The sequence below is a fragment of the Nerophis lumbriciformis genome, linkage group LG35 (assembly GCF_033978685.3).
Source record: "Nerophis lumbriciformis linkage group LG35, RoL_Nlum_v2.1, whole genome shotgun sequence".
Taxonomy (NCBI): Eukaryota; Metazoa; Chordata; class Actinopteri; order Syngnathiformes; family Syngnathidae; genus Nerophis; species Nerophis lumbriciformis.
Genome location: NC_084582.2, coordinates 4008327 through 4030264, shown reverse-complemented (window position 1 = coordinate 4030264; position 21938 = coordinate 4008327). Strand labels below are relative to the sequence as shown.

The following is a 21938-nucleotide window of genomic DNA, read 5'->3' as shown; positions in this document are numbered from 1 at the left end:
AGAAGTGTCAAAAGATGGAGCTAACTGTTTTAATGACATTCAGACTTTACTTAAATCAATAACGGAGTAGCATCTTCTCATCCGAAAACAACAACAACGTGTCCCGTAAAAAAAAACGTTTAACCAGAACTCTCTAATAACTAAAGTTCCTTGGGTGAATAATATAAACTCACAACACCGGTATGTTTTAGCGCTTTCATGGCGAGTTTACTGACAGATATAAGTAAGAACTTTACACTACTTTATATTAGAAACGGCAACAGCGGAGAATGAATGTCCCATAACAAGAAGAAGCTTACAAAGGCGGAGGCGCGCAATTTTTCAGGACTTATGCAGATCCCAAATACAGATCAGCAGGTACCAGAAGGTAAGAAAAGTTGCTTTTGCATAATATTGTGAAACAAAACGCCAGATATGTCCCACCTAAATCACAAGCCATAAAAATACTCGTATGTTGAAGCACAGTACAATCCATCAAGCGGTGCGGCATCATAGCTTGCCAAAGTCGTACTAAAACATTTTGATAAATTTTTGAGCGCCATGTATAATGTTCCATATTTTCAATGGAACATATAAAATGTTGGTGTTGTTTACTTGAGTCACATTGCAGTCTACACGTCTTATTTACGTGGCTCACCTTCGGCAGCGTCTTCTCCCCGTCATCTTTGTTGTAGCGGTGTAGCGTGCAAGGACGGGCGTGGAAGAAGTGTCAAAAGACGGAGTTAACTGTTTTAATGACATTCAGACTTTACTTAAATCAATAACGGAGCAGCATCTTTATCATCCGAAAACAACAACAACGCCGAAAATGTGTCCCATGAAAAACCATAATAACTCAATTTCCTTGGGTGAATAATGTAGACTCACTACACCGGTATGTTTTAGCGCTTTCATGGCGAGTTTACTGACAGATATAAGTAAGAACTTTGCACTACTTTGTATTAGAAACGGCAACAGCGGAGGATGAATGTCCCATAACAAGAAGATAGAGAAAAAGAAGAAGCTTACAAAGGCGGAGGCGCGCAATTTTTCAGGACTTATGCAGATCCCAAACACAGATCAGCAGGTACCAGAAGGAAAGAAAAGTTGCTTTTCCATAATGTTGCGAAAAAAAACGCCAGATAATATGTCTTACCTTATACACACTTCATAATAATACTGGTATGTTGAAGCACAGTACAATCCATCAAGCGGTGCGGCGTCATAGCTTACCAAAGTCGTACTAAAACATTTTCATAGATTTTTGAGCGCGGTGTGTCATGTTCTATATTTTCAATGGAACATATAACATTTTGGTGTTGTTTACTTGAGTCATATTGCAATCTACACGTCTTATTTATGTGGCTCAGCTTCGGCAGCGTCTAATCCCCGTCATCTTTGTTGTAGTGGTGTAGCGTGCAAGGACGGGTGTGGAAGAAGTGTCAAAAGATGGAGCTAACGGTTTTAATGACATTCAGACTTTACTTAAATCAATAACTGAGCAGCATCTCCTCATCCGGAAACAACAACAACGTGTCCTGTAAAAAAAATTGTTTAACCAGAACTCTCTAATAACTTACAGTTCTTTGGGTGAATAATAGAAACTCACTACACCGGTATGTTTTAGCGCTTTCATGGCAAGGTTACTGACAGATATAAGTAAGAACTTTACACTACTTTATATTAGAAACGGCAACAGCGGAGAATGAATGTCCCATAACAAGAAGAAGCTTACAAAGGCGGAGGCGCGCAATTTTTCAGGACTTATGCAGATCAAAAATACAGATCAGAAGGTAAGAAAAGTTTATTTTGCATAATATTGCGAAACAAAACGCCAGATAATATGTCTTACCTAAATCACAAGCCATAAAAATACTCGTACGTTGAAGCACAGTACAATCCATCAAGCGGTGCGGCGTAGTAGCTTACCAAAGTCGTACTAAAACATTTTGATAGATTTTTGAGCGCGGTGTGTCATGTTTTATATTTTCAATGGAACATATAACATTTTGGTGTTGTTTACTTGAGTCATATTGCAGTCTACACGTCTTATTTACGTGGCTCACCTTCTGCAGCGTCTTCTCCCCGTCATCTTTGTTGTAGCGGTGTAGCGTGCAAGGACGGGGGTGGAAGAAGTGTCAAAAGATGGAGCTAACTGTTTTAATGACATTCAGACTTTACTTAAATCAATAACGGAGTAGCATCTCCTCATCCGAAAACAACAACAACGCCGAAAATGTGTCCCATGAAAAACCATAATAACTAAAGTTCCTTGGGTGAATAATGTAAACTCACTACACCTGTATGTTTTAGCGCTTTCATGGCGAGTTTACTGACAGATATAAGTAAGAACTATACACTACTTTATATTAGATATGGCAACAGCGGAGGATGAATGTCACATAACAAGAAGATAGAGAAAAAGAAGAAGCTTACAAAGGCGGAGGCGCGCAATTTTTCAGGACTTATGCAGATCCCAAACACAGATCAGCAGGTACCAGAAGGAAAGAAAAGTTGCTTTTCCATAATGTTGCGAAAAAAAAACGCCAGATAATATGTCTTACCTTATACACACTTCATAATAATACTGGTATGTTGAAGCACAGTACAATCCATCAAGCGGTGCGGCGTCATAGCTTACCAAAGTCGTACTAAAACATTTTGATAGATTTTTGAGCGCCATGTATAATGTTCCATATTTTCAATGGAACATATAAAATGTTGGTGTTGTTTACTTGAGTCACACTGCAGTCTACACATCTTATTTACGTGGCTCACCTTCGGCAGCGTCTTCTCCCTGTCATCTTTGTTGTAGCGGTGTAGCGTGCAAGGACGGGTGTGGAAGAAGTGTCAAAAGACGGAGTTAACTGTTTTAATGACATTCAGACTTTACTTAAATCAATAACAGAGCAGCATCTCCTCATCCGGAAACAACAACAATGTGTCCCGTAAAAAAACGTTTAACCAGAAATCTCTAATAACTAAAGTTCCTTGGGTGAATAATGTAAACTCACTACACCGGTATGTTTTAGCGCTTTCATGGCGAGTTTACTGACAGATATAAGTAAGAACTTTACACTACTTTATATTAGAAACGGCAACAGCGGAGAATGAATGTCCCATAACAAGAAGAAGCTTACAAAGGCGGAGGTGCGCAATTTTTCAGGACTTATGCAGATCCCAAATACAGATCAGCAGGTACCAGAAGGTAAGAAAAGTTTATTTTGCATAATATTGCGAAACAAAACGCCAGATAATATGTCATACCTTAATCACACGCCATAATAATACTGGTATGTTGAAGCAAAGTACAATCCATCAAGCGGTGCGGCTTCATAGCTTACCAAAGTCATACTAAAACATTTTGATAGATTTTTGAGTGACGTGTGTAATGTTCTACACTTTCAATTGAACATATAAAATGTTGGTGTTGTTTATTTCAGTCATATTGCAGTCTACACATATCTCTTATGTGTGACTGCCATCTACTGGTCACACTTATCATTTCACCATGTACCAAATAAAATAGCTTCGAGGTCGGTAAGCACAACCAAAATTATTCCTTACATTAGGCGCACCGGGTTATAAGGCGCAGTCGAGTTTTGAGGGGGAAAAAAGGATTTTAAGTGCGCCTTATAGTCCGGAAAATACGATAACAGTTGTTTGTCTTTTTTGCTATTAAGAGTCGCCAATGCAAGACAATGAAAATCTAGCATTATGTACATTGTAACTGTTTGTAAGTGTGTTTGTGTTGTACAATGTGACTCAGGCCATGCAATTTGAATTCGGGTTCCATTAAAAGAAAACCAAACGGATGTTTAGTGCCGATTCATGGAAATCAGTGGTGGAACTTGAGCGTAATTTAACTAACCAACGAACGGATGAAAACAATACCGCTCGCCTCCACAGTGTCACGCCGGGCGAAAGTAATGAATTTAGCATGAGACGAGGGGGAAAAGAAATCCTCAAAAAAGAGGTAGTACGACATGATGTAACAGCCTGGTTAGAGGAGAACAAACCTTGTAAAACATGGCTGTCTCTCAGAGGATTTCGGAGCTGGTAGCACAAAAATAAATTATCTAATGGGGGCTGTGAGAAGTAAGTAGATTAATTTGGAGGGGGAATCTAAAGCTCTGTGACAAAATGACATATCCACAATTTGAAAATTATAGATTCCATTAAACGTGCTCACGTGGGGACTAAATTAAAACAGGTTTAGGAAAAGATATATTACACTGACTGATAGTAGCCAACATGCTTATGGAGTGCATGTTGAAAGATGCAAAGGATGACATGAGGGGGGAAGCTGCCACCTAGTGGTGGGGATGAAACCCAGTTCAGGCTTTTGGCTTTTTTTTTAATTCTGGTTGTTTTTTTCTATTTTCATCAAAAACATTTGATCGTAGGTCATGATCAGAGGTGGGTAGAGTAGCCAGAAATTGTACTCAAGTAAGAGTACTGTTACTTTAGAGATGTATTACTCAAGTAAAAGTAAGGAGTAGTCACCCAAATATTTACTTGAGTAAAAGTAAAAAGTATGTTGTGAAAAAACTACTCAAGTACTGAGTAACTGATGAGTAACATACACACACATATCATATATATATATATATATATATATATATATATATATATATATATATATATATATATATATATATATATATATATATATATACATATACATATGTGTATATATATATATATATATATATATATATATATATATATATATATATATATATACACATATATATATACAAACATTGATATATACAGTATATAATTTATATTTATTTATTTTGCAGTTTTTGTTTACATGTTAAAGGTGTTTTAATGAATATACATGCATGTTTAACACATATAGATTCCTTTCTTTCATGAAGACAAGAATATAAGTTGGTGTATTACCTGATTCTGATGACTTGCATTGATTGTAATCAGACAGTAGTGCTGATAACGTCCACGTTTTCAAATGGAGGAGAAAAAAAGTTCCTCCTTTCTGTCCAATACCACATGAAAGTGGTTGGTTTTTGGCATCTTATTTGTCCAGCTTCCATATTCGTTTTTATACACTTTACAAGAAATACATTGGCGGCAAACTCCGTAGCTTGCTAGCTTGTTTGCGCTGGCTTTCGGAGACTCTTATTTTGAAAGCGCAGGCGCGATGGAGCGGCACTTTTATTGTGAAGACAGGAACTGTGCAGTCAGTCTTTAGGCTTTTGACGGGATGTACGGTTGAAATAAAAAAGGGTCTTTTTTCCTTCACACTTTTGATTGATTGATTGGAACTTTTATTAGTAGATTGCACAGTACAGTACATATTCCGTACAATTGACTACTAAATGCGAAAACCCCAATACGTTTTTCAACTTGTTTAAGTCAGGTCATGTGACCCCTGGCTCTGTTTGATTGGTCCAACGTCACCAGTGACTGCATCTGATTGGTGGAACGGAGTGAACGTCACCAGTGACTGTATTAGTTGAAACGCAGGCATTATGGAGGTCTGTCTGACAGACCAAAACAAACAAAGCGTGCATTAACAGATCGATAAAAATTAGTAGCGAGTAGCGAGCTGAATGTAGATAAAAGTAGCGGAGTAAAAGTAGCGTTTCTTCTCTATAAATATACTCAAGTAAAAGTAAAAGTATGTTGCATTAAAACTACTCTTAGAAGTACAATTTATCCCAAAAGTTACTCAAGTAGATGTAACGGAGTAAATGTAGCGCGTTACTACCCACCTCTGGTCATGATGCTGGTCAGAGGATTATTTCTGGCATAACAACGATGAGGTGGCGACTTGTCTAGGGTGTACCCCGCCTTCCGCCCGATTGTAGCTGAGATAGGCTCCAGCGCCCCCCGCGACCCCGAAGGGAATAAGCGGTAGAAAATGGATGGATGGATAACAATGCAAAGCAATAAAAAAAATAAACAATTCTAAAATAGAATATTTTAAAAATTGTAGTTTATTATTCTTCTTCGGTCAATGGTCAACAAAATAAACAAACAGTTATACATTCATAGATTGAAAATGAAAATGTTGCAGACCGATAGGCTTTAGGCTGAAGTTGAACACTTATTGCGCCTAACCCTATAAACCAGGGGTGTCAAACTCAAATACAGAGTGGGCCAAAATTTAAAACTGAACAAAGCCGCGGGCCAAGGTTGAACAAATTCACCTTTTAATAGGGACCCAAACAAGTTTTGCATTGAATATTGAACAAGCAAGGCTTATATAACTTTATAGTGACATGCAAAATCCAGTTTCAAATAATAATAATAATAATTAAAACATATCAATGGCATATCAAATACAATTTAAATAAAAATGTAATGCCTCTTTTCTATTTGCAGCCTTCTGAGGTAAATATCAACATTAACTTTTTTCCACAGGCTAGTAAATTAGAAAATAAAATAACAATAAATAAACCAACCATTCAGGACTTTAAACTGCTCAGTTTGCAACACACTGATCTAATCTGATGTGCCCAAGCCAGATACCTGCCATCTTTTCTTGGATGCTAGTTCATTAATGTCGGGGCTCAGGCTTTGAGCTGAGGCAACCTTCATTATCGAACAAAGTTGTTCATCAGTCATTATATCTCATAGTCCACCCGGACCACAGTCTTGGGTGCGTGCTTTAAAGGCACTGCGTTTATCGTCCTCCACGAGCTGTCGTCACGTCTGCTTTTCATCCCTTCCAACAACGTGCCCGCCCAGTCACATAATATGTGCTGCTTCGGCACGCACACATATGTAAATACAATACATACTTGGCCAACAGCGATACAGGTTACACTGACGGTGCCCGTATAAACAACGTTAACACTGTTAGAAATATGCGCCACACTGTGAATCCACACCAAACAAGAATGACAAACACATTTCGGGAGAACATCCGCACCGTAACACAACATAAACACGACAAAACAAATACCCAGAATCCCATGCAGCCCTAACTCTTCCCGCTACCACCAAATCCCCCACCACCCTCCGTGCGTCGGTTGAGGCGGGCGGGGTTTGAAAGTCTCCCAGGAGGGTTAGCAAGTATAAGAATTAGCGGTGAATGCGGTGTTACAGCGGCACCGCCGCTGAATATAATCGGCGGGGCCAGCTCTAGTGTTAATTTGATATCGCCTCAAGGGCCAAGTGAAATTACACGGCGGGCCAGATTTGGCCCGCGGGCCAGAGTTTGACACCCATGCTATAAACTATGTCAAGTACAAGATGAACTTCCGAAAATTATGAAATGTCCTTTGTACAACATATAAATTGTCATGACTTGGTCCTGGGTGTTTTGCTTTTCCGGAATGCAACGGAAAGTTGGCTCGGGCGAGACGGGAATGTAAATACATGATTTATTTAATTTTATCAAAAAAAAGTACAAAAGAAAAGCGCGCACAGTGGCGGAGATAACAACTTGGCTATGAAAACAAATACTTGCACAAAGGCAGAAACTATGAACAATTAAACAAAAACACTAACTGTGGCGTTAATGAACAAAAACTTACTTTGGCATGGGACATGAAGCATGATCTAAGAGGATGAAGAGTGTGTAGAGCATAAATGGGGCGGCATGGCGTAGTGGGTAGAGCAACCGTGCCAGAAACCTGAGGGTTGCAGGTTTGCTCCCCGCCTCTTACCATCCAAAAATCGCTGCCGTTGTGTCCTTGGGCGGGACACTTCACCCTTTGCCCCCGGTGCCACTCACACCGGTGAATTGAATGATAGGTGGTGGTCGGAGGGGCCGTTGGCGCAAATTGCAGCCACGCTTCCGTCAGTTTACCCCAGGGCAGCTGTGGCTATGAAAGTAGCTTACCACCACCAGGTGTGAATGATTGATGGGTTTGACATGTAAAGCGACTTTGGGTACTTAGAAAAGCGCTATATAAATCCCAGTTATTATTATTATTATTAAGATGTCGCCAGAACGACAAACTGAAAACAATGAACTTAAATACTATAGACATGATTAGTGAAAGCAGGTGCGTGACTCAAAACGTGAAACAGGTGCGTGACGTGGACAGGTGAAAACGAATGGTTGCTATGGTGACAAAACAAAACAAAAGTGCACAAAAAGTCCAAAAAGAAAAACCGAACATGACTAAAACAAAACATGAGCACACAGACATGACATAAATACACATTATACACACAGAGGTGGGTAGTAACGCGCTACATTTACTCCGTTACATCTACTTGAGTAACTTTTGGGATAAATTGTACTTCTAAGAGTAGTTTTAATGCAACATACTTTTACTTTTACTTGAGTATATTTATAGAGAAGAAACGCTACTTTTACTCCGCTACTTTTATCTACATTCAGCTCGCTACTCGCTACTAATTTTGATCGATCTGTTAATGCACGCTTTGTTTGTTTTGGTCTGTCAGACAGACCTTCATAGTGCCTGCGTTTCAACAAATACTGTCACTGGTGACGTTCACTCCGTTCCACCAATCAGATGCAGTCACTGGTGACGTTGGACCAATCAAACAGAGCCAGGGGTCACATGACCTGACTTAAACAAGTTGAAAAACTTATCGGGGTGTTACCATTTAGTGGTCAATTGTACGGAATATGTACTGTACTGTGCAATCTACTAATACAAGTTCCAATCAATCAATCAAAAGTGTGAAGGAAAAAAGACCATTTTTTATTTCAACCGTACACCCCGTCAAAAGCCTAAAGACTGACTGCACAGTTCCTGTCTTCACAATAAAAGTGCCGCTCCATCGCGCCTGCGCTTTCAAAATAAGAGTCTCCGAAAGCCTGCGCAAACAAGCTAGCAAGCTACGGAGTTTGCCGCCAATGTATTTCTTGTAAAGTGTATAAAAACGAATATGGAAGCTGGACATATAAGATGCCAAAAACCAACCACTTTCATGTGGTATTAGACAGAAAGGAGGAACTTTTTTTCTCCTCCATTTGAAAACGTGGACGTTTGTCATCACTACTGTCTGATTACAATCAATGCAAGTCATCAGAATCAGGTAATACACCAACTTATATTCTTGTCTTCATGAAAGAAAGGAATCTATATGTGTTAAACATGCATGTATATTCATTAAAACACTATTAACATGTAAACAAAAACGGCAAAAAATAAATAAATAAAAATTATATAATGTATATATCAATGTACCGTATGTATATATATATATATATATATATATATATATATATATATATATATATATATATATATATATATATATATATATATATATATATGTGTGTGTATGTATATATATATATATATATATATATATATATATATATGTATATATGTGTGTGTGTATATATATATATATATATATATATATATATATGATATGTGTGTGTATGTTACTCATCAGTTACTCAGTACTTGAGTAGTTTTTTTACAACATACTTTTTACTTTTACTCAAGTAAATATTTGGGTGACTACTCCTTACTTTTACTTGAGTAATAAATCTCTAAAGTAACAGTACTCTTACTTGAGTACAATTTCTGGCTACTCTACCCACCTCTGTATACACAACATAAACACAGTTCAATTATATACACGGTAAAGGCATGTGAAATATCCTTGTACACGTGTTAAACCTTTGCACCAATTATATACTATATACGGTACAAACAACTATACTTCCATTATTATTTATATCTCACATTTAGTTTTGAATTAACATTGATCATAGTATTAACTACAGTGTTGATTCAAGAGTGGTATATATTTTCAAGACATTGGTCTTAAAGTGTTTTTTAAATGTGTGAATGGAACTGGAACATTTTAAGGAAGTTGAACCCCCCCGACAGAAACACATCTACTTTTTAAGCTCGTTCTTATGTTTGCTTTCTGAAAGACAGCTGAAAATCCGTTCGGAAAACTTCTCGCCGGCGATGCTGAGGAGAATCTCAATAGGCATTTTCCTTCCTGGGGGAGTAGTCGGATCAGTCATGCACATTTTACCTGTGAGAGCAAATACACATGTGATTGGAGTGTGTATTGTGCGTTATAAATACACACACACTACTTTAGGTGGAACTACAGGTCAAATTATATTCATTACAAGAGGTGGATCGGAAATATAACAATGTTTATTTTTTTTTTTAGTGCTCTTGTACTATTGAAGTCCATTAAATGCAGTGGCGGGCCGTGCGTTTCCCACCTAGGCCTTCAGTGATCTCAAAATACGTCACCACATGACCATTGCTGGAGAAATACTATACAGGAACACATTTACGCACTACTGAGTATTTAACCACCTCAACAGTGTACAAAACAGGTTATTCTCTGGCGCATTTAAAAATCAGTAAACCCGCATCAGCAATTAAAACATATCTTATGTGGTACTGTCAAAATTAAAATTGAAAAAAAACAAAACATTAAACGTGAAAAAATAAAGAAATCAAATATTTGAACTCATTTGTACACTGCAAAAACTGAAATCTAAGTAAGATGAAATATCTCAAATAAGGCTGATATTTGCTTATTTTCTGTCTGATAAGATAATTCTTCTCACTAAGCAGATTTTATGTTAGAGTGTTTTACTTGTTTTAAGGGTTTTGCTCCTAAATGATCTCAATAAGATATTACAGCTTGTTGCTGAGATTTGATGACCTATATTGAGTAAAACATGCTTGAAACTAGAATATCAACTGTTGCAAAGCTGTGTCATCAACACTCACAAGTATAAAAATACTTTTTTAAAGTAATAATTTTTAATTTCAAGCATGAAAAAAAAAAATCATGACTTTGACACAATTGTGTCTCATAATTAAAACAGTTGACAGCCAAATGGACTTTGCTGTTTTATTTTCAATGAAACAATAGAAAATATGTACTCATATAGTAGTACAGTTGGCACAGTACAGTAAACCAGTGGTTCTCAAATGGGGGTATGCGTACCCCTTGGGGTACTTGAAGGTATGCCAAGGGGTAAGTGAGATTTTTAAAAATATTCTAAAAATAGCAACAATTCAAAAATCCTTTATAAGTATAAATAAAAACCTATCTTTTTTTCCAAATAGTTCAAGAAAGACCACTACAAATGACCAATATTTTTTGCACTGTTATACAATTTAATAAATCAGAAATGCTTTGCTCTGATTAGGGGGTACTTGAATTAAAAAAAAAATGCACAGGGGGTACATCACTGAAAAAAGGTTGAGAACCACTGCAGTAAACTGACAGTTAATATTTAAGCATTTAACATGTGATATTTCTAACAATTTTGAACAGAAATTGTTCATGCACATTCAGATAAATTCCTCAAAATTACAATTAAAAAAATTTCGGCCGGGGGGCAGTGCTGCATCACTTGTCGCGATGATGTCATGTTGTCGATGGAAAAACGCATTTTTTAAACCATACGATTTGCCTGAGCGGCTCGGAGACCCAGAGAGTAACAGGCGATTGCCTTGTTGCCTTTCCACTAGTTTTTAGTATAAGTTTGCTGGTTTCAAGAAATGTAATGCCGAGTGCATATCATTATGTCAAGATAATGGCACTAGCATTTACTTCATTTAAGAATATTTTTCAACATATTGAGCAAAAAGGTCTCTTTTTTTTCCTACCAAAAAAGGGCACTTGTTATTAGTGAGAATATACTTATTTTAAGGTATTTTTGGGTTCATTGAGGTTAGCTAATTTTACTTGTTTTGGGAAGTCTTGACAAGCCAAATTTTCTTGTTCTATTGGCAGATCATTTTGCTTAGTTCAAGTAAAATACCCCTCATTTTTGTGTTATTTTTTTCTTATTTTTGAACACTGACTTTTTGCAGTGTTTCCATATGAGTTGGGAAATTGTGTTGGATGTAAATATAAACGGAATACAATGATTTGCAAATCCTTTTCAACCCATATTCAATTGAATATGCTACAAAGACAACATATTTGATGTTCAAACTGATAAACTTTTTTTTTTTTTGCAAATAATCATTAACTTTAGAATTTGATGCCAGCAACACGTGACAAAGAAGTTGGGAAAGGTGGCAATAAATACTGATAAAGTTGAGGAATGCTCATCAAACACTTATTTGGAACATCCCACAGGTGTGCAGGCTAATTGGGAACAGGTGGGTGCCATGATTGGGTATAAAAGTAGATTCCATGAAATGCTCAGTCATTCACAAACAAGGATGGGGCGAGGGTCGCCACTTTGTCAATAAATGCGTGAGCAAATTGTTGAACAGTTTAAGAAAAAACATTCTCAACCAGCTATTGCAAGGAATTTAGGGATTTCACCATCTACGGTCCGTAATATCATCAAAGGGTTCAGAGAATCTGGAGAAATCACTGCACGTAAGCAGCTAAGCCCGTGACCTTCGATCCCTCAGGCTGTACTGCATCAACAAGCGACATCAGTGTGTAAAGGATATCACCACATGGGCTCAGGAACACTTCAGAAACCCACTGTCAGTAACTACAGTTGGTCGCTACATCTGTAAGTGCAAGTTAAAACTCTCCTATGCAAGGCGAAAACCGTTTATCAACAACACCCAGAAACGCCGTCGGCTTCGCTGGGCCTGAGCTCATCTAAGATGGACTGATACAAAGTGGAAAAGTGTTCTGTGGTCTGACGAGTCCACATTTCAAATTGTTTTTGGAAACTGTGGACGTCGTGTCCTCTGGACCAAAGAGGAAAAGAACCATCCGGATTGTTATAGGCGCAAAGTTGAAAAGCCAGCATGTGTGATGGTATGGGGGTGTATTAGTGCCCAAGACATGGGTAACTTACACATCTGTGAAGGCACCATTAATGCTGAAAGGTACTCACTTTGGAATCACAAGTGAGTATCCAATCACAGTCTCGTTAGTATCGGGCTCCCTAGATAGGCTACTGTCAACAACGTGTGATCTGATTGGCTATCGCAAGTGTCTATCAACTATGTGTGTTCTCAGATTCATCCGCTAACGGTCCCGGTGAGTATTCGATCACAGGACGTGTGAATGTCTTCTAGAAGGCCTTACCGACAACGACTCATGATCTGATTGGCTATCGCAATTGTCTATCAACTGTATGTGCCCATTCACTGACAGTGCAAAGACGCCTGCATTGTTGATTCTGAAGGCCCCAGGCAGATTTGGTACAGCATGGCAACATAAGCTGGCTGAATTCTGATTGGATACAAACTCTAACCTAACAACAGCACTGGAAGGAGCATTAATATGACATGAAGAGAATATGAATACTTTTAGATATTTAGGGAAAGTAAATTAAAAAATACTTTTATCTTAAAATGATCATGAATTCTGGTTATGTTAGGCCAGCAGAGAAGACAAGCGGTAGAAAATGGATGGATGGATGGATAAGATGAGATGGCAACTTGTCCAGGGTGTACCCTGCCTTCCGCCTCAGTGCAGCTGGGATAGGCTCCAGCACCCCCCCGCCACCCCAAAAGGGTCAAGCGGTAAAACATGTATGGACGGATGGATAAGATGAGGTGGCGACTTGTCCAGGGTGTACACCGCCTTCCGCCCGAGTGCAGTTGGGATAGGCTCCAGCCCCCCCCCCCTCCCCGCCACCCCAAAAGGGACACGCGGTAGAAAATGGATGGATGGATGGATAAGATGAGATGGAAACTTGTCCAGGGTGTACCCGTCCTTCCGCCTCAGTGCAGCTGGGATAGGCTCCAGCACCCCCCGCCACCCCAAAAGGGACAAGCGGTAAAACATGTATGGACGGATGGATAAGATGAGGTGGCGACTTGTCCAAGAGTGTACCCCGCCTTCCGCCCGAGTGCAGTTGGGATAGGCTCCAGCACCCCGCCCCGCCCCCCCGAAAGGGACAAGCGGTAAAAAATGGATGGATGGATAAGATGAGGTGGCGACTTGTCCAGGTGTACTTGGCCTTCCGCCCGAGTTCAGCTGGGATAGGCTCCAGCCCCCCTGACACCCCCGAAAGAGACAAGCAGTAGAAAATGGATGGATGGATTAGATGAGGTGGCGACTTGTCCAAGGTGTACTTGGCCCTCTGCCAGAGTGCAGTTAAGATAGGCTCCTGCACGCCCCGTGACCCTGAAAGGGACAAGCAGTAGAAACTGGATGGACGGATGGATAAGATGAGTTGGCGACTTGTCCAGGGTGTACACCGCCTTCCGCCCGAGTGCAGTTGGGGTAGGCTCCAGCACCTCCCCGCGCCACCCTGAAAGGGACAAGCGGTAGAAAATGGATGGACGGATGGATAAGATCAGGTGGCGACTTGCCCAGGGTGTACACGGCCTTCCGCCCGAGTGCAGCTGGGATAGGCTCCAGCACCGCCCTGCCACCCCGAGAGGGACAAGTGGTAGAAAATGGATGGACGGATGGATAAGATGAGGTGGCGACTTGTCCAGGGTGTACGCCGCCTTCCGCCCGAGTGCAGTTGGGATAGGCTCCCCCCCCCCCCCCTCCCCGCCACCCCAAAAGGGACACGCGGTAGAAAATGGATGGATGGATGGATAAGATGAGATGGCAACTTGTCCAGGGTGTACCCGTCCTTCCGCCTCAGTGCAGCTGGGATAGGCTCCAGCACCCCCCGCCACCCCAAAAGGGACAAGCGGTAAAACATGTATGGACGGATGGATAAGATGAGGTGGCGACTTGTCCAAGGGTGTACCCCGCCTTCCGCCCGAGTGCAGTTGGGATAGGCTCCAGCACCCCGCCCCGCCACCCCGAAAGGGACAAGCGGTAAAAAATGGATGGATGGATAAGATGAGGTGGCGACTTGTCCAGGTGTACTTGGCCTTCCGCCCGAGTTCAGCTGGGATAGGCTCCATCCCCCCTGACACCCCCGAAAGAGACAAGCAGTAGAAAATGGATGGATGGATTAGATGAGGTGGCGACTTGTCCAAGGTGTACTTGGCCCTCTGCCAGAGTGCAGTTAAGATAGGCTCCTGCACGCCCCGTGACCCTGAAAGGGACAAGCAGTAGAAACTGGATGGATGGATGGATAAGATGAGTTGGCGACTTGTCCAGGGTGTACGACGCCTTCCGCCCGAGTGCAGCTGGGATAGGCCCCAGCACTCCCCGTGACCCCGAAAGGGACAAGCGGTAGAAATTGATGGATGGATGGATAAGATGAGGTGGCGACTTGTCCAAGGTGTACTTGGCCCTCCGCCAGAGTGCAGCTAAGATAGGCTCCTGCACGCCCCGTGACCCTGAAAGGGACAAGCAGTAGAAACTGGATGGATGGATGGATAAGATGAGTTGGCGACTTGTCCAGGGTGTACGACGCCTTCCGCCCGAGTGCAGCTGGGATAGGCTCCAGCACTCCCCGCGACCCCGAAAGGGACAAGCGGTAGAAATTGATGGATGGATGGATAAGATGAGGTGGCGACTTGTCCAGGGTGTACCCCGCCTTCCGCCCTAGTGCAGCTGGGATAGGCTCCAGCACTCCCCCCCCCCCCCCGCAAGCAGTAAGGAAATGGATGGACGGATGGATAAGATGAGGTGGCGATTTGTCCAGGGGTGTACCCCGCTTTCCACATGAGTGCAGCTAGGGTAGGTTCCAGCACCGCCCCGCGACCCCGAGAGGGACAAGCAAGAAGAAAATGGATGGACGGATTGATAAGATGAGGTGGCGACTTGTCCAGGGTGTACCCCGCCTTTCGCCCAAGTGCAGTTGGGATAGGCTCCAGCACCCCCCGCCACCTCGAAAGGGACAAGTGGTAAAAAATGGATGGACGGATGGATAAGATGAGGTGGCGACTTGTTCAAGGTGTACTTGGCCCTCCGCCAGAGTGCAGCTAAGATAGGCTCCTGCACGCCCCGTGACCCTGAAAGGGACAAATGGTAGAAAATGGATGGATGGATGGATAAGATGAGTTGGCGACTTGTCCAGGGTGTACCCCGCCTTCCGCCCTAGTGCAGCTGGGATAGGCTCCAGCACTCCCCGCGACCCCGAAAGGGACAAGCGGTAGAAATTGATGGATAGATGGATAAGATGAGGTGGCGATTTGTCCAGGGTGTACCCTGCCTTCCGCCCGAGTGCAGTTGGGATAGGCTCTAGCTGCCCCCGCCACCCCGAAAGGGACAAGTGGTGGAAAATGGATGGATGGATGGATAAGATGAGTTGGCGACTTGTCCAGGGTGTACCCCGCCTTCCGCCCTAGTGCAGCTGGGATAGGCTCCAGCACTCCCCGCGACCCAGAAAGGGACAAGCGGTAGAAATTGATGGATGGATGGATAAGATGAGGTGGCGACTTGTCCAGGGGTGTACCCCGCCTTCCACATGAGTGCAGCTAGGATAGGTTCCAGCACCGCCCCGCGACCCCGAGAGGGACAAGCAAGTAGAAAAGGGTGTACCCCTCCTTCCGCCCGAGTGCAGTTGGGATAGGCTCCAGCACGCCCGTGACCCTGAAAGGGACAAGTGGTAGAAAATGGATGGATGGATGGATAAGATGAGGTGGCGACTTGTCCAGGGGTGTACCCCGCCTTCCACATGAGTGCAGCTAGGATAGGTTCCAGCACCGCCCCGCGACCCCGAGAGGGACAAGCAAGTAGAAAAGGGTGTACCCCTCCTTCCGCCCGAGTGCAGTTGGGATAGGCTCCAGCACGCCCGTGACCCTGAAAGGGACAAGTGGTAGAAAATGGATGGATGGATGGATAAGATGAGGTGGCGACTTGTCCAGCGTGTACTTGGCCTTCTGCCCGAGTTCAGCTGGGATAGGCTCCAGCACCCCCGTCACCTCGAAAGGGACAAGCGGTAGGAAATGGATGGATGAATGGATAAGATGAGATGGCGACTTGTCCAAGGTGTACACCGCCTTCCACCCGAGTGCAGCTGGGATAGGCTCTCCCGAAAGGGACAAGCGGTAGGAAATGGATTAGTTGATTAAAATGATTTAAAAAAAATAATCTCTTTGGAGTGAAGTTTAACTTATTTAAAAAAATAAAATAAAAAGTAAACAAGGACAAAACAAAATAAAACTAAAACTAAAGAAAAACTAAAAACTAAACACATTAAAAAAATATTGTAAGTGATGGTTTTTTTTCTTTAATTTCTTTTAATGAAACGTGTTATTTGCATGTGCGCTCCAAGTGTGCGCATGTTCGTGTGCGCAAACCAAACGACGCAACACGTCTGCGATTAAAACTTGAGCGGGCTTCATTATTCCCCGCCTTTGGAGCGCGCTGAAAGGCGACATTGTTGCTTTAAGATTGTTCTAGCAATCGCCGATGGCTCTGTCCATTGTCGCGGTGAGTCGGATTGATACCGCGGGGGCCGACTGGGTGCATATCATCAGCGGTGCAGCTGCAGAGCAGCACACAAGCTGCACGTCCTTCAACGCAGACATGGGTGAGCACGCATTTCACTTCATTTCTTCTTAGTTGCTCCTTTTTTTTAATCCTGTTTTCGTGGAGCGAGATTATTGTCTCACTTTACTTGTGTGTTTATACCTTTTTTTTTTTCAACCCAAATTCCAATATATTGGCTGCAGTCAGGATGCTTGGGGTGTAATTGGTTGATTGGAACAAGGTGCTGGTTAAGTCTGTTCACCTCTATTGGGGCCCTAACTACAGGTCACAATATTAGGTACGCCTGCGCAGTAGGGGTGTGGGAACGCTGTGCGATTCAGAATCGATTCTCATTTTTAAAAAATCGATTAAAAAAAAAAAAAACTTTTTTTTTTTTTTTTACATTTATTTTTTTTAGTTATTTACTTTTTTTTAATTAATCAATCCAACAAAACAATACACAGCAATACCATAACAATGCAATTCCAAAACCAAACCCGACCCAGCAACACTCAGAAAAACAATAAAGAGAGCAATTGAGAGGAGACACAAACACGACACAGAACAAACCAAAAGTAGTGAAACAAAAATAATTAAAGCTGCAAGCAGCATTGGTTGGGCCCGTGTATTTGGCAGGTGCTAGTCCTAAGTGTCCCAATACTTTTGTCAAGTTTTAGTCCCAAGTGTCCCAATACTTTTGTCCAGTGTAAGTGTCCCAATACTTTTGTCCAGTGTAAGTGTCCCAATACTTTTGTCCAGTGGTAGTCCTAAGTGTCCCAATACTTGAGTCTACTTTTAGTGCGAAGTGTCCCAATACTTTTGTCCAGTATTCGTCGTAAGCGTCCCAATACTTTTGTCAAGTTTTAGTCCCAAGTGTCCCAATACTTTTTTCCAGTGTAAGTGTCCCAATACTTTTGTCCAGTGGTAGTCCTAAGTGTCCCAATACTTGAGTCTACTTTTAGTGCGAAGTGTCCCAATACTTTTGTCCAGTATTCGTCGTAAGTGTCCCAATACTTTTGTCAAGTTTTAGTCCCAAGTGTCCCAATACTTTTGTCCAGTGTAAGTGTCCCAATACTTTTGTCCAGTGTAAGTGTCCCAATACTTTTGTCCAGTGGTAGTCCTAAGTGTCCCAATACTTAAGTCTACTTTTAGTGCGAAGTGTCCCAATACTTTTGTCCAGTATTCGTCGTAAGTGTCCCAATACTTTTGTCAAGTTTTAGTCCCAAGTGTCCCAATACTTTTGTCCAGTGTAAGTGTCCCAATACTTTTGTCCAGTGGTAGTCCAAAGTGTCCCAATACTTGAGTCTACTTTTAGTGCGAAGTGTCCCAATACTTTTGTCCAGTATTCGTCGTAAGTGTCCCAATACTTTTGTCCAGTTTTAGTCCTAAGTGTCCCAATACTTATGTCAAGTTGTAGTCAAGTGTCCCAATACTTGAGTCTACTTTTAGTCCCAAGTGGCCCAATACTTTTGTCCAGTGTAAGTGTCCCAATACTTTTGTCCAGTGTAAGTGTCCCAATACTTTTGTCCAGTGGTAGTCCTAAGTGTCCCAATACTTGAGTCTACTTTTAGTGCGAAGTGTCCCAATACTTTTGTCCAGTATTCGTCGTAAGTGTCCCAATACTTTTGTCAAGTTTTAGTCCCAAGTGTCCCAATACTTTTGTCCAGTGTAAGTGTCCCAATACTTTTGTCCAGTGGTAGTCCTAAGTGTCCCAATACTTGAGTCTACTTTTAGTGCGAAGTGTCCCAATACTTTTGTCCAGTATTCGTCGTAAGTGTCCCAATACTTTTGTCCAGTTTTAGTCCTAAGTGTCCCAATACTTATGTCAAGTTGTAGTCAAGTGTACCAATACTTTTGTCAAGTTTTAGTCCCAAGTGGCCCAATACTTTTGTCAAGTTGTAGTCCTAAGTGTCCCAATACTTTTGTCCAGTTTTAGTCCTTAGTGGACCTACATAGAGGATTGTGTTTCATGTCTCTCCAACCTTCCCAGTGGGAGTTACAGGCAGTTTTGTCATTTTTTTCTTCCGAGAGAAATTTTATTCAAAAATTGCGCTACAGCGCAATTTTGAGATTTGGGGTTAGGTTTTTTTATTAGATCGCAATTTTTGCCAGTCCTGATGTGTGTTCAGTTTGGTGAGTTTTGAAGCATGCTAAGGGGGTCAAATTACAGCTCAAAGAGGCAAAAGTGACTGTTTTTAGTACAGTGATAGTCATAAGTGTCCCAATACTTTTGTCTACTTTTAGTCTGAAGTGTCCCAAGACTTTTGTCTAGTGTACCTACCTTGTCTGCATTGTGTGGGCACGTTGGTGCTTCCTGCTTTTAAGCAGCCATCTTAAAAAAAACAGCAGCGCAGCAGCATCAGCGCAGCGGCTCTTTGAAGGGTCATAAAATCAAAACCGGAGCAGTTAGAAAAAAAGCGCTTCTGTCATTGTAATCACAAGGGTTCAATCTCTCTCCTGTGTTAGTTTGAAGGCGAAACGACAAACGCGCTCAGAGGAGTTCGTTTTTGAAGGAAGGTGACCGGTTTTTACAAAAAATTTGTTTTGAAGGGGGAATAGCAAACTTCCTGTTGATTTTTGCTGGGGGTTGTCAATTTAGGTGAGACCTACATAGAGGTTTTTGTTTCATGTCTCTCCGACCTTCCCAGTGGGAGTTACAGGCAGTTTTGTCATTTTTTTTCTTCCGAGGAGCAGTTTTTTCTGCTGAGATTTGGGGTTAGGTTTTTTTATTAGATCGCAATTTTTGCCAGTCCTGGTGTGTGTGTTCAGTTTGGTGAGTTTTGAAGCATGCACAGTACAATACATATTCCGTCCAATTGACCACTAAACGGTAACACCCGAATACGTTTTTCAACTTGTTTAAGTCGGGGTCCACGTTAATCAATTCATGGTAGTATTTGGTGAATATCGTTTTGTCCTACTAATTTTGGCAGTTCTTGAACTCGCCACAGTGTAAACAGTTTGCTTACATGTAAAATCGTCCACTCCTTTGTCTCATTTTGTCCACCAAACGTTTTATGCTGTGCGTGAATGCACACAGGTGCGCTTTGTTGATGTCATTGACTTGTTGGAGTGCAAGCTAATCAATGCTAACATGCTATTTAGGCTAGCTGTATGTACATAATGCATCACTATGCTATATTTGAGCTCTTTTAATATCCTTTACTTTTATCCTCTTCGTATATAATTTAGTTTGGGCTCAGGAACACTTCAGAAACCCACTGTCAGTAACTACAGTTGGTCGCTACATCTGGAAGTGCAAGTTAAAACTCTCCTATGCAAGGCAAAAACCGTTTATCAACAACACCCAGAAACGCCGTGGGCTTCGCTGGGCCTGAGCTCATCTAAGATGGACTGATACAAAGTGGAAAAGTGTTCTGTGGTCTGACGAGTCCACATTTCAAATTGTTTTTGGAAACTGTGGACGTCGTGTCCTCCGGACCAAAGAGGAAAAGAACCATCCGGATTGTTATAGGTGCAAAGTTGAAAAGCCAGCATGTGTGATGGTATGGGGGTGTATTAGTGCCCAAGACATGGGTAACTTACACATCTGTGAAGGCACCATTAATGCTGAAAGGTACATACAGGTTTTGGAGCAACATATGTTGCCATCCAAGCAACGTTACCATGGACGCCCCTGCTTATTTCAGCAAGGCAATGCCAAGCCACGTGTTACATCAACGTGGCTTCATAGTAAAAGAGTGCGGGTACTAGACTGGCCTGCCTGTAGTCCAGACCTGTCTCCCATTGAAAATGTGTGGCGCATTATGAAGAATAAAATACCACAACGGAGACCCCCGGACTGTTGAACAACTTAAGCTGTACATCAAGCAAGAATGGGAAATAATTCCACCTGAGAAGCTTAAAAAATGTGTCTCCTCAGTTCCCAAATGTTTACTGAGTGTTGTTAAAAGGAAAGGCCATGTAACACAGTGGTGAACATGCCATTATTTGCACAAAAAAAATAAAGTTTATGAGTTTGAACATCAAATATGTTGTCTTTGTAGTGCATTCAATTGAATATGGGTTGACAATGATTTGCAAATCATTGTATTCCGTTTATATTTACATCTAACACAATTTCCCAACTCATGTGGAAACGGGGTTTGTACAAATGCACTTGTTTAATGAATTATTTTGGACATTTTGGGAAAATATCATCAAAATCTGTCCGTTACTTATGTTGCCGACTATCGGATTACGCCACCGGTTGCATTTTTTACGAAGCAGCAAATTTGTAAGGCCATCGGCTGTGTCGTGGCGCCGCGGAAAAGTGGACATTTTACTTGGACATTAAGTAACGCGCTCGGCCAGAAGAAGCACAGGCTATGAGAAAACACAAGAAATTCAATATTTTCATATTATCTAACACATAATGTGACATAAATGCTTATCATAAAAGCATCTTTTTTTATGCAGAGTCTGAATGGATCGACGAGTGTGCAGGTGTGCCCTTATATTGTGACCAAGTGACTATGTAAAATACCCTTTTTCACCGAGTACCACCTCAGAAAAAACTTGGCTCTCAAAGTACCACCATAATGACCAATATTAAAATACAGTAGCGTTGTAGGCCTAAGTGTTCATTAAAAACAATGCAGAGGTTTTATTTAACAAGTATATTTAATATTTTTGGACAGTAACACTGTGTTTAGTGGATATAGGAAAATAAAACACTGTACTTTAATCAAGTGATTTTTTTTTGGTGTACCACTAGATGGAGCCAGTGTGGTACTAGTTTTTTTTACAAACAT

General features: G+C 41.5%; 1 protein-coding gene across 2 annotated transcripts in view; it reads left to right on the top strand.

The window, feature by feature from the left end:
* The first annotated feature begins 16998 nt into the window (after positions 1 to 16998).
* plp1a (proteolipid protein 1a) overlaps positions 16999 to 21938 on the top strand; it is a 50329-nt gene continuing 45389 nt past the window's right edge. For both annotated transcript variants that reach the window (XM_061927721.2, XM_061927722.2), the window contains exon 1: positions 16999 to 17245. In XM_061927721.2, the coding sequence (XP_061783705.2) occupies positions 17125 to 17245 (121 nt within the window). In that variant the 5' untranslated portion in view covers positions 16999 to 17124. The remainder of the gene's footprint in view (positions 17246 to 21938) is intronic.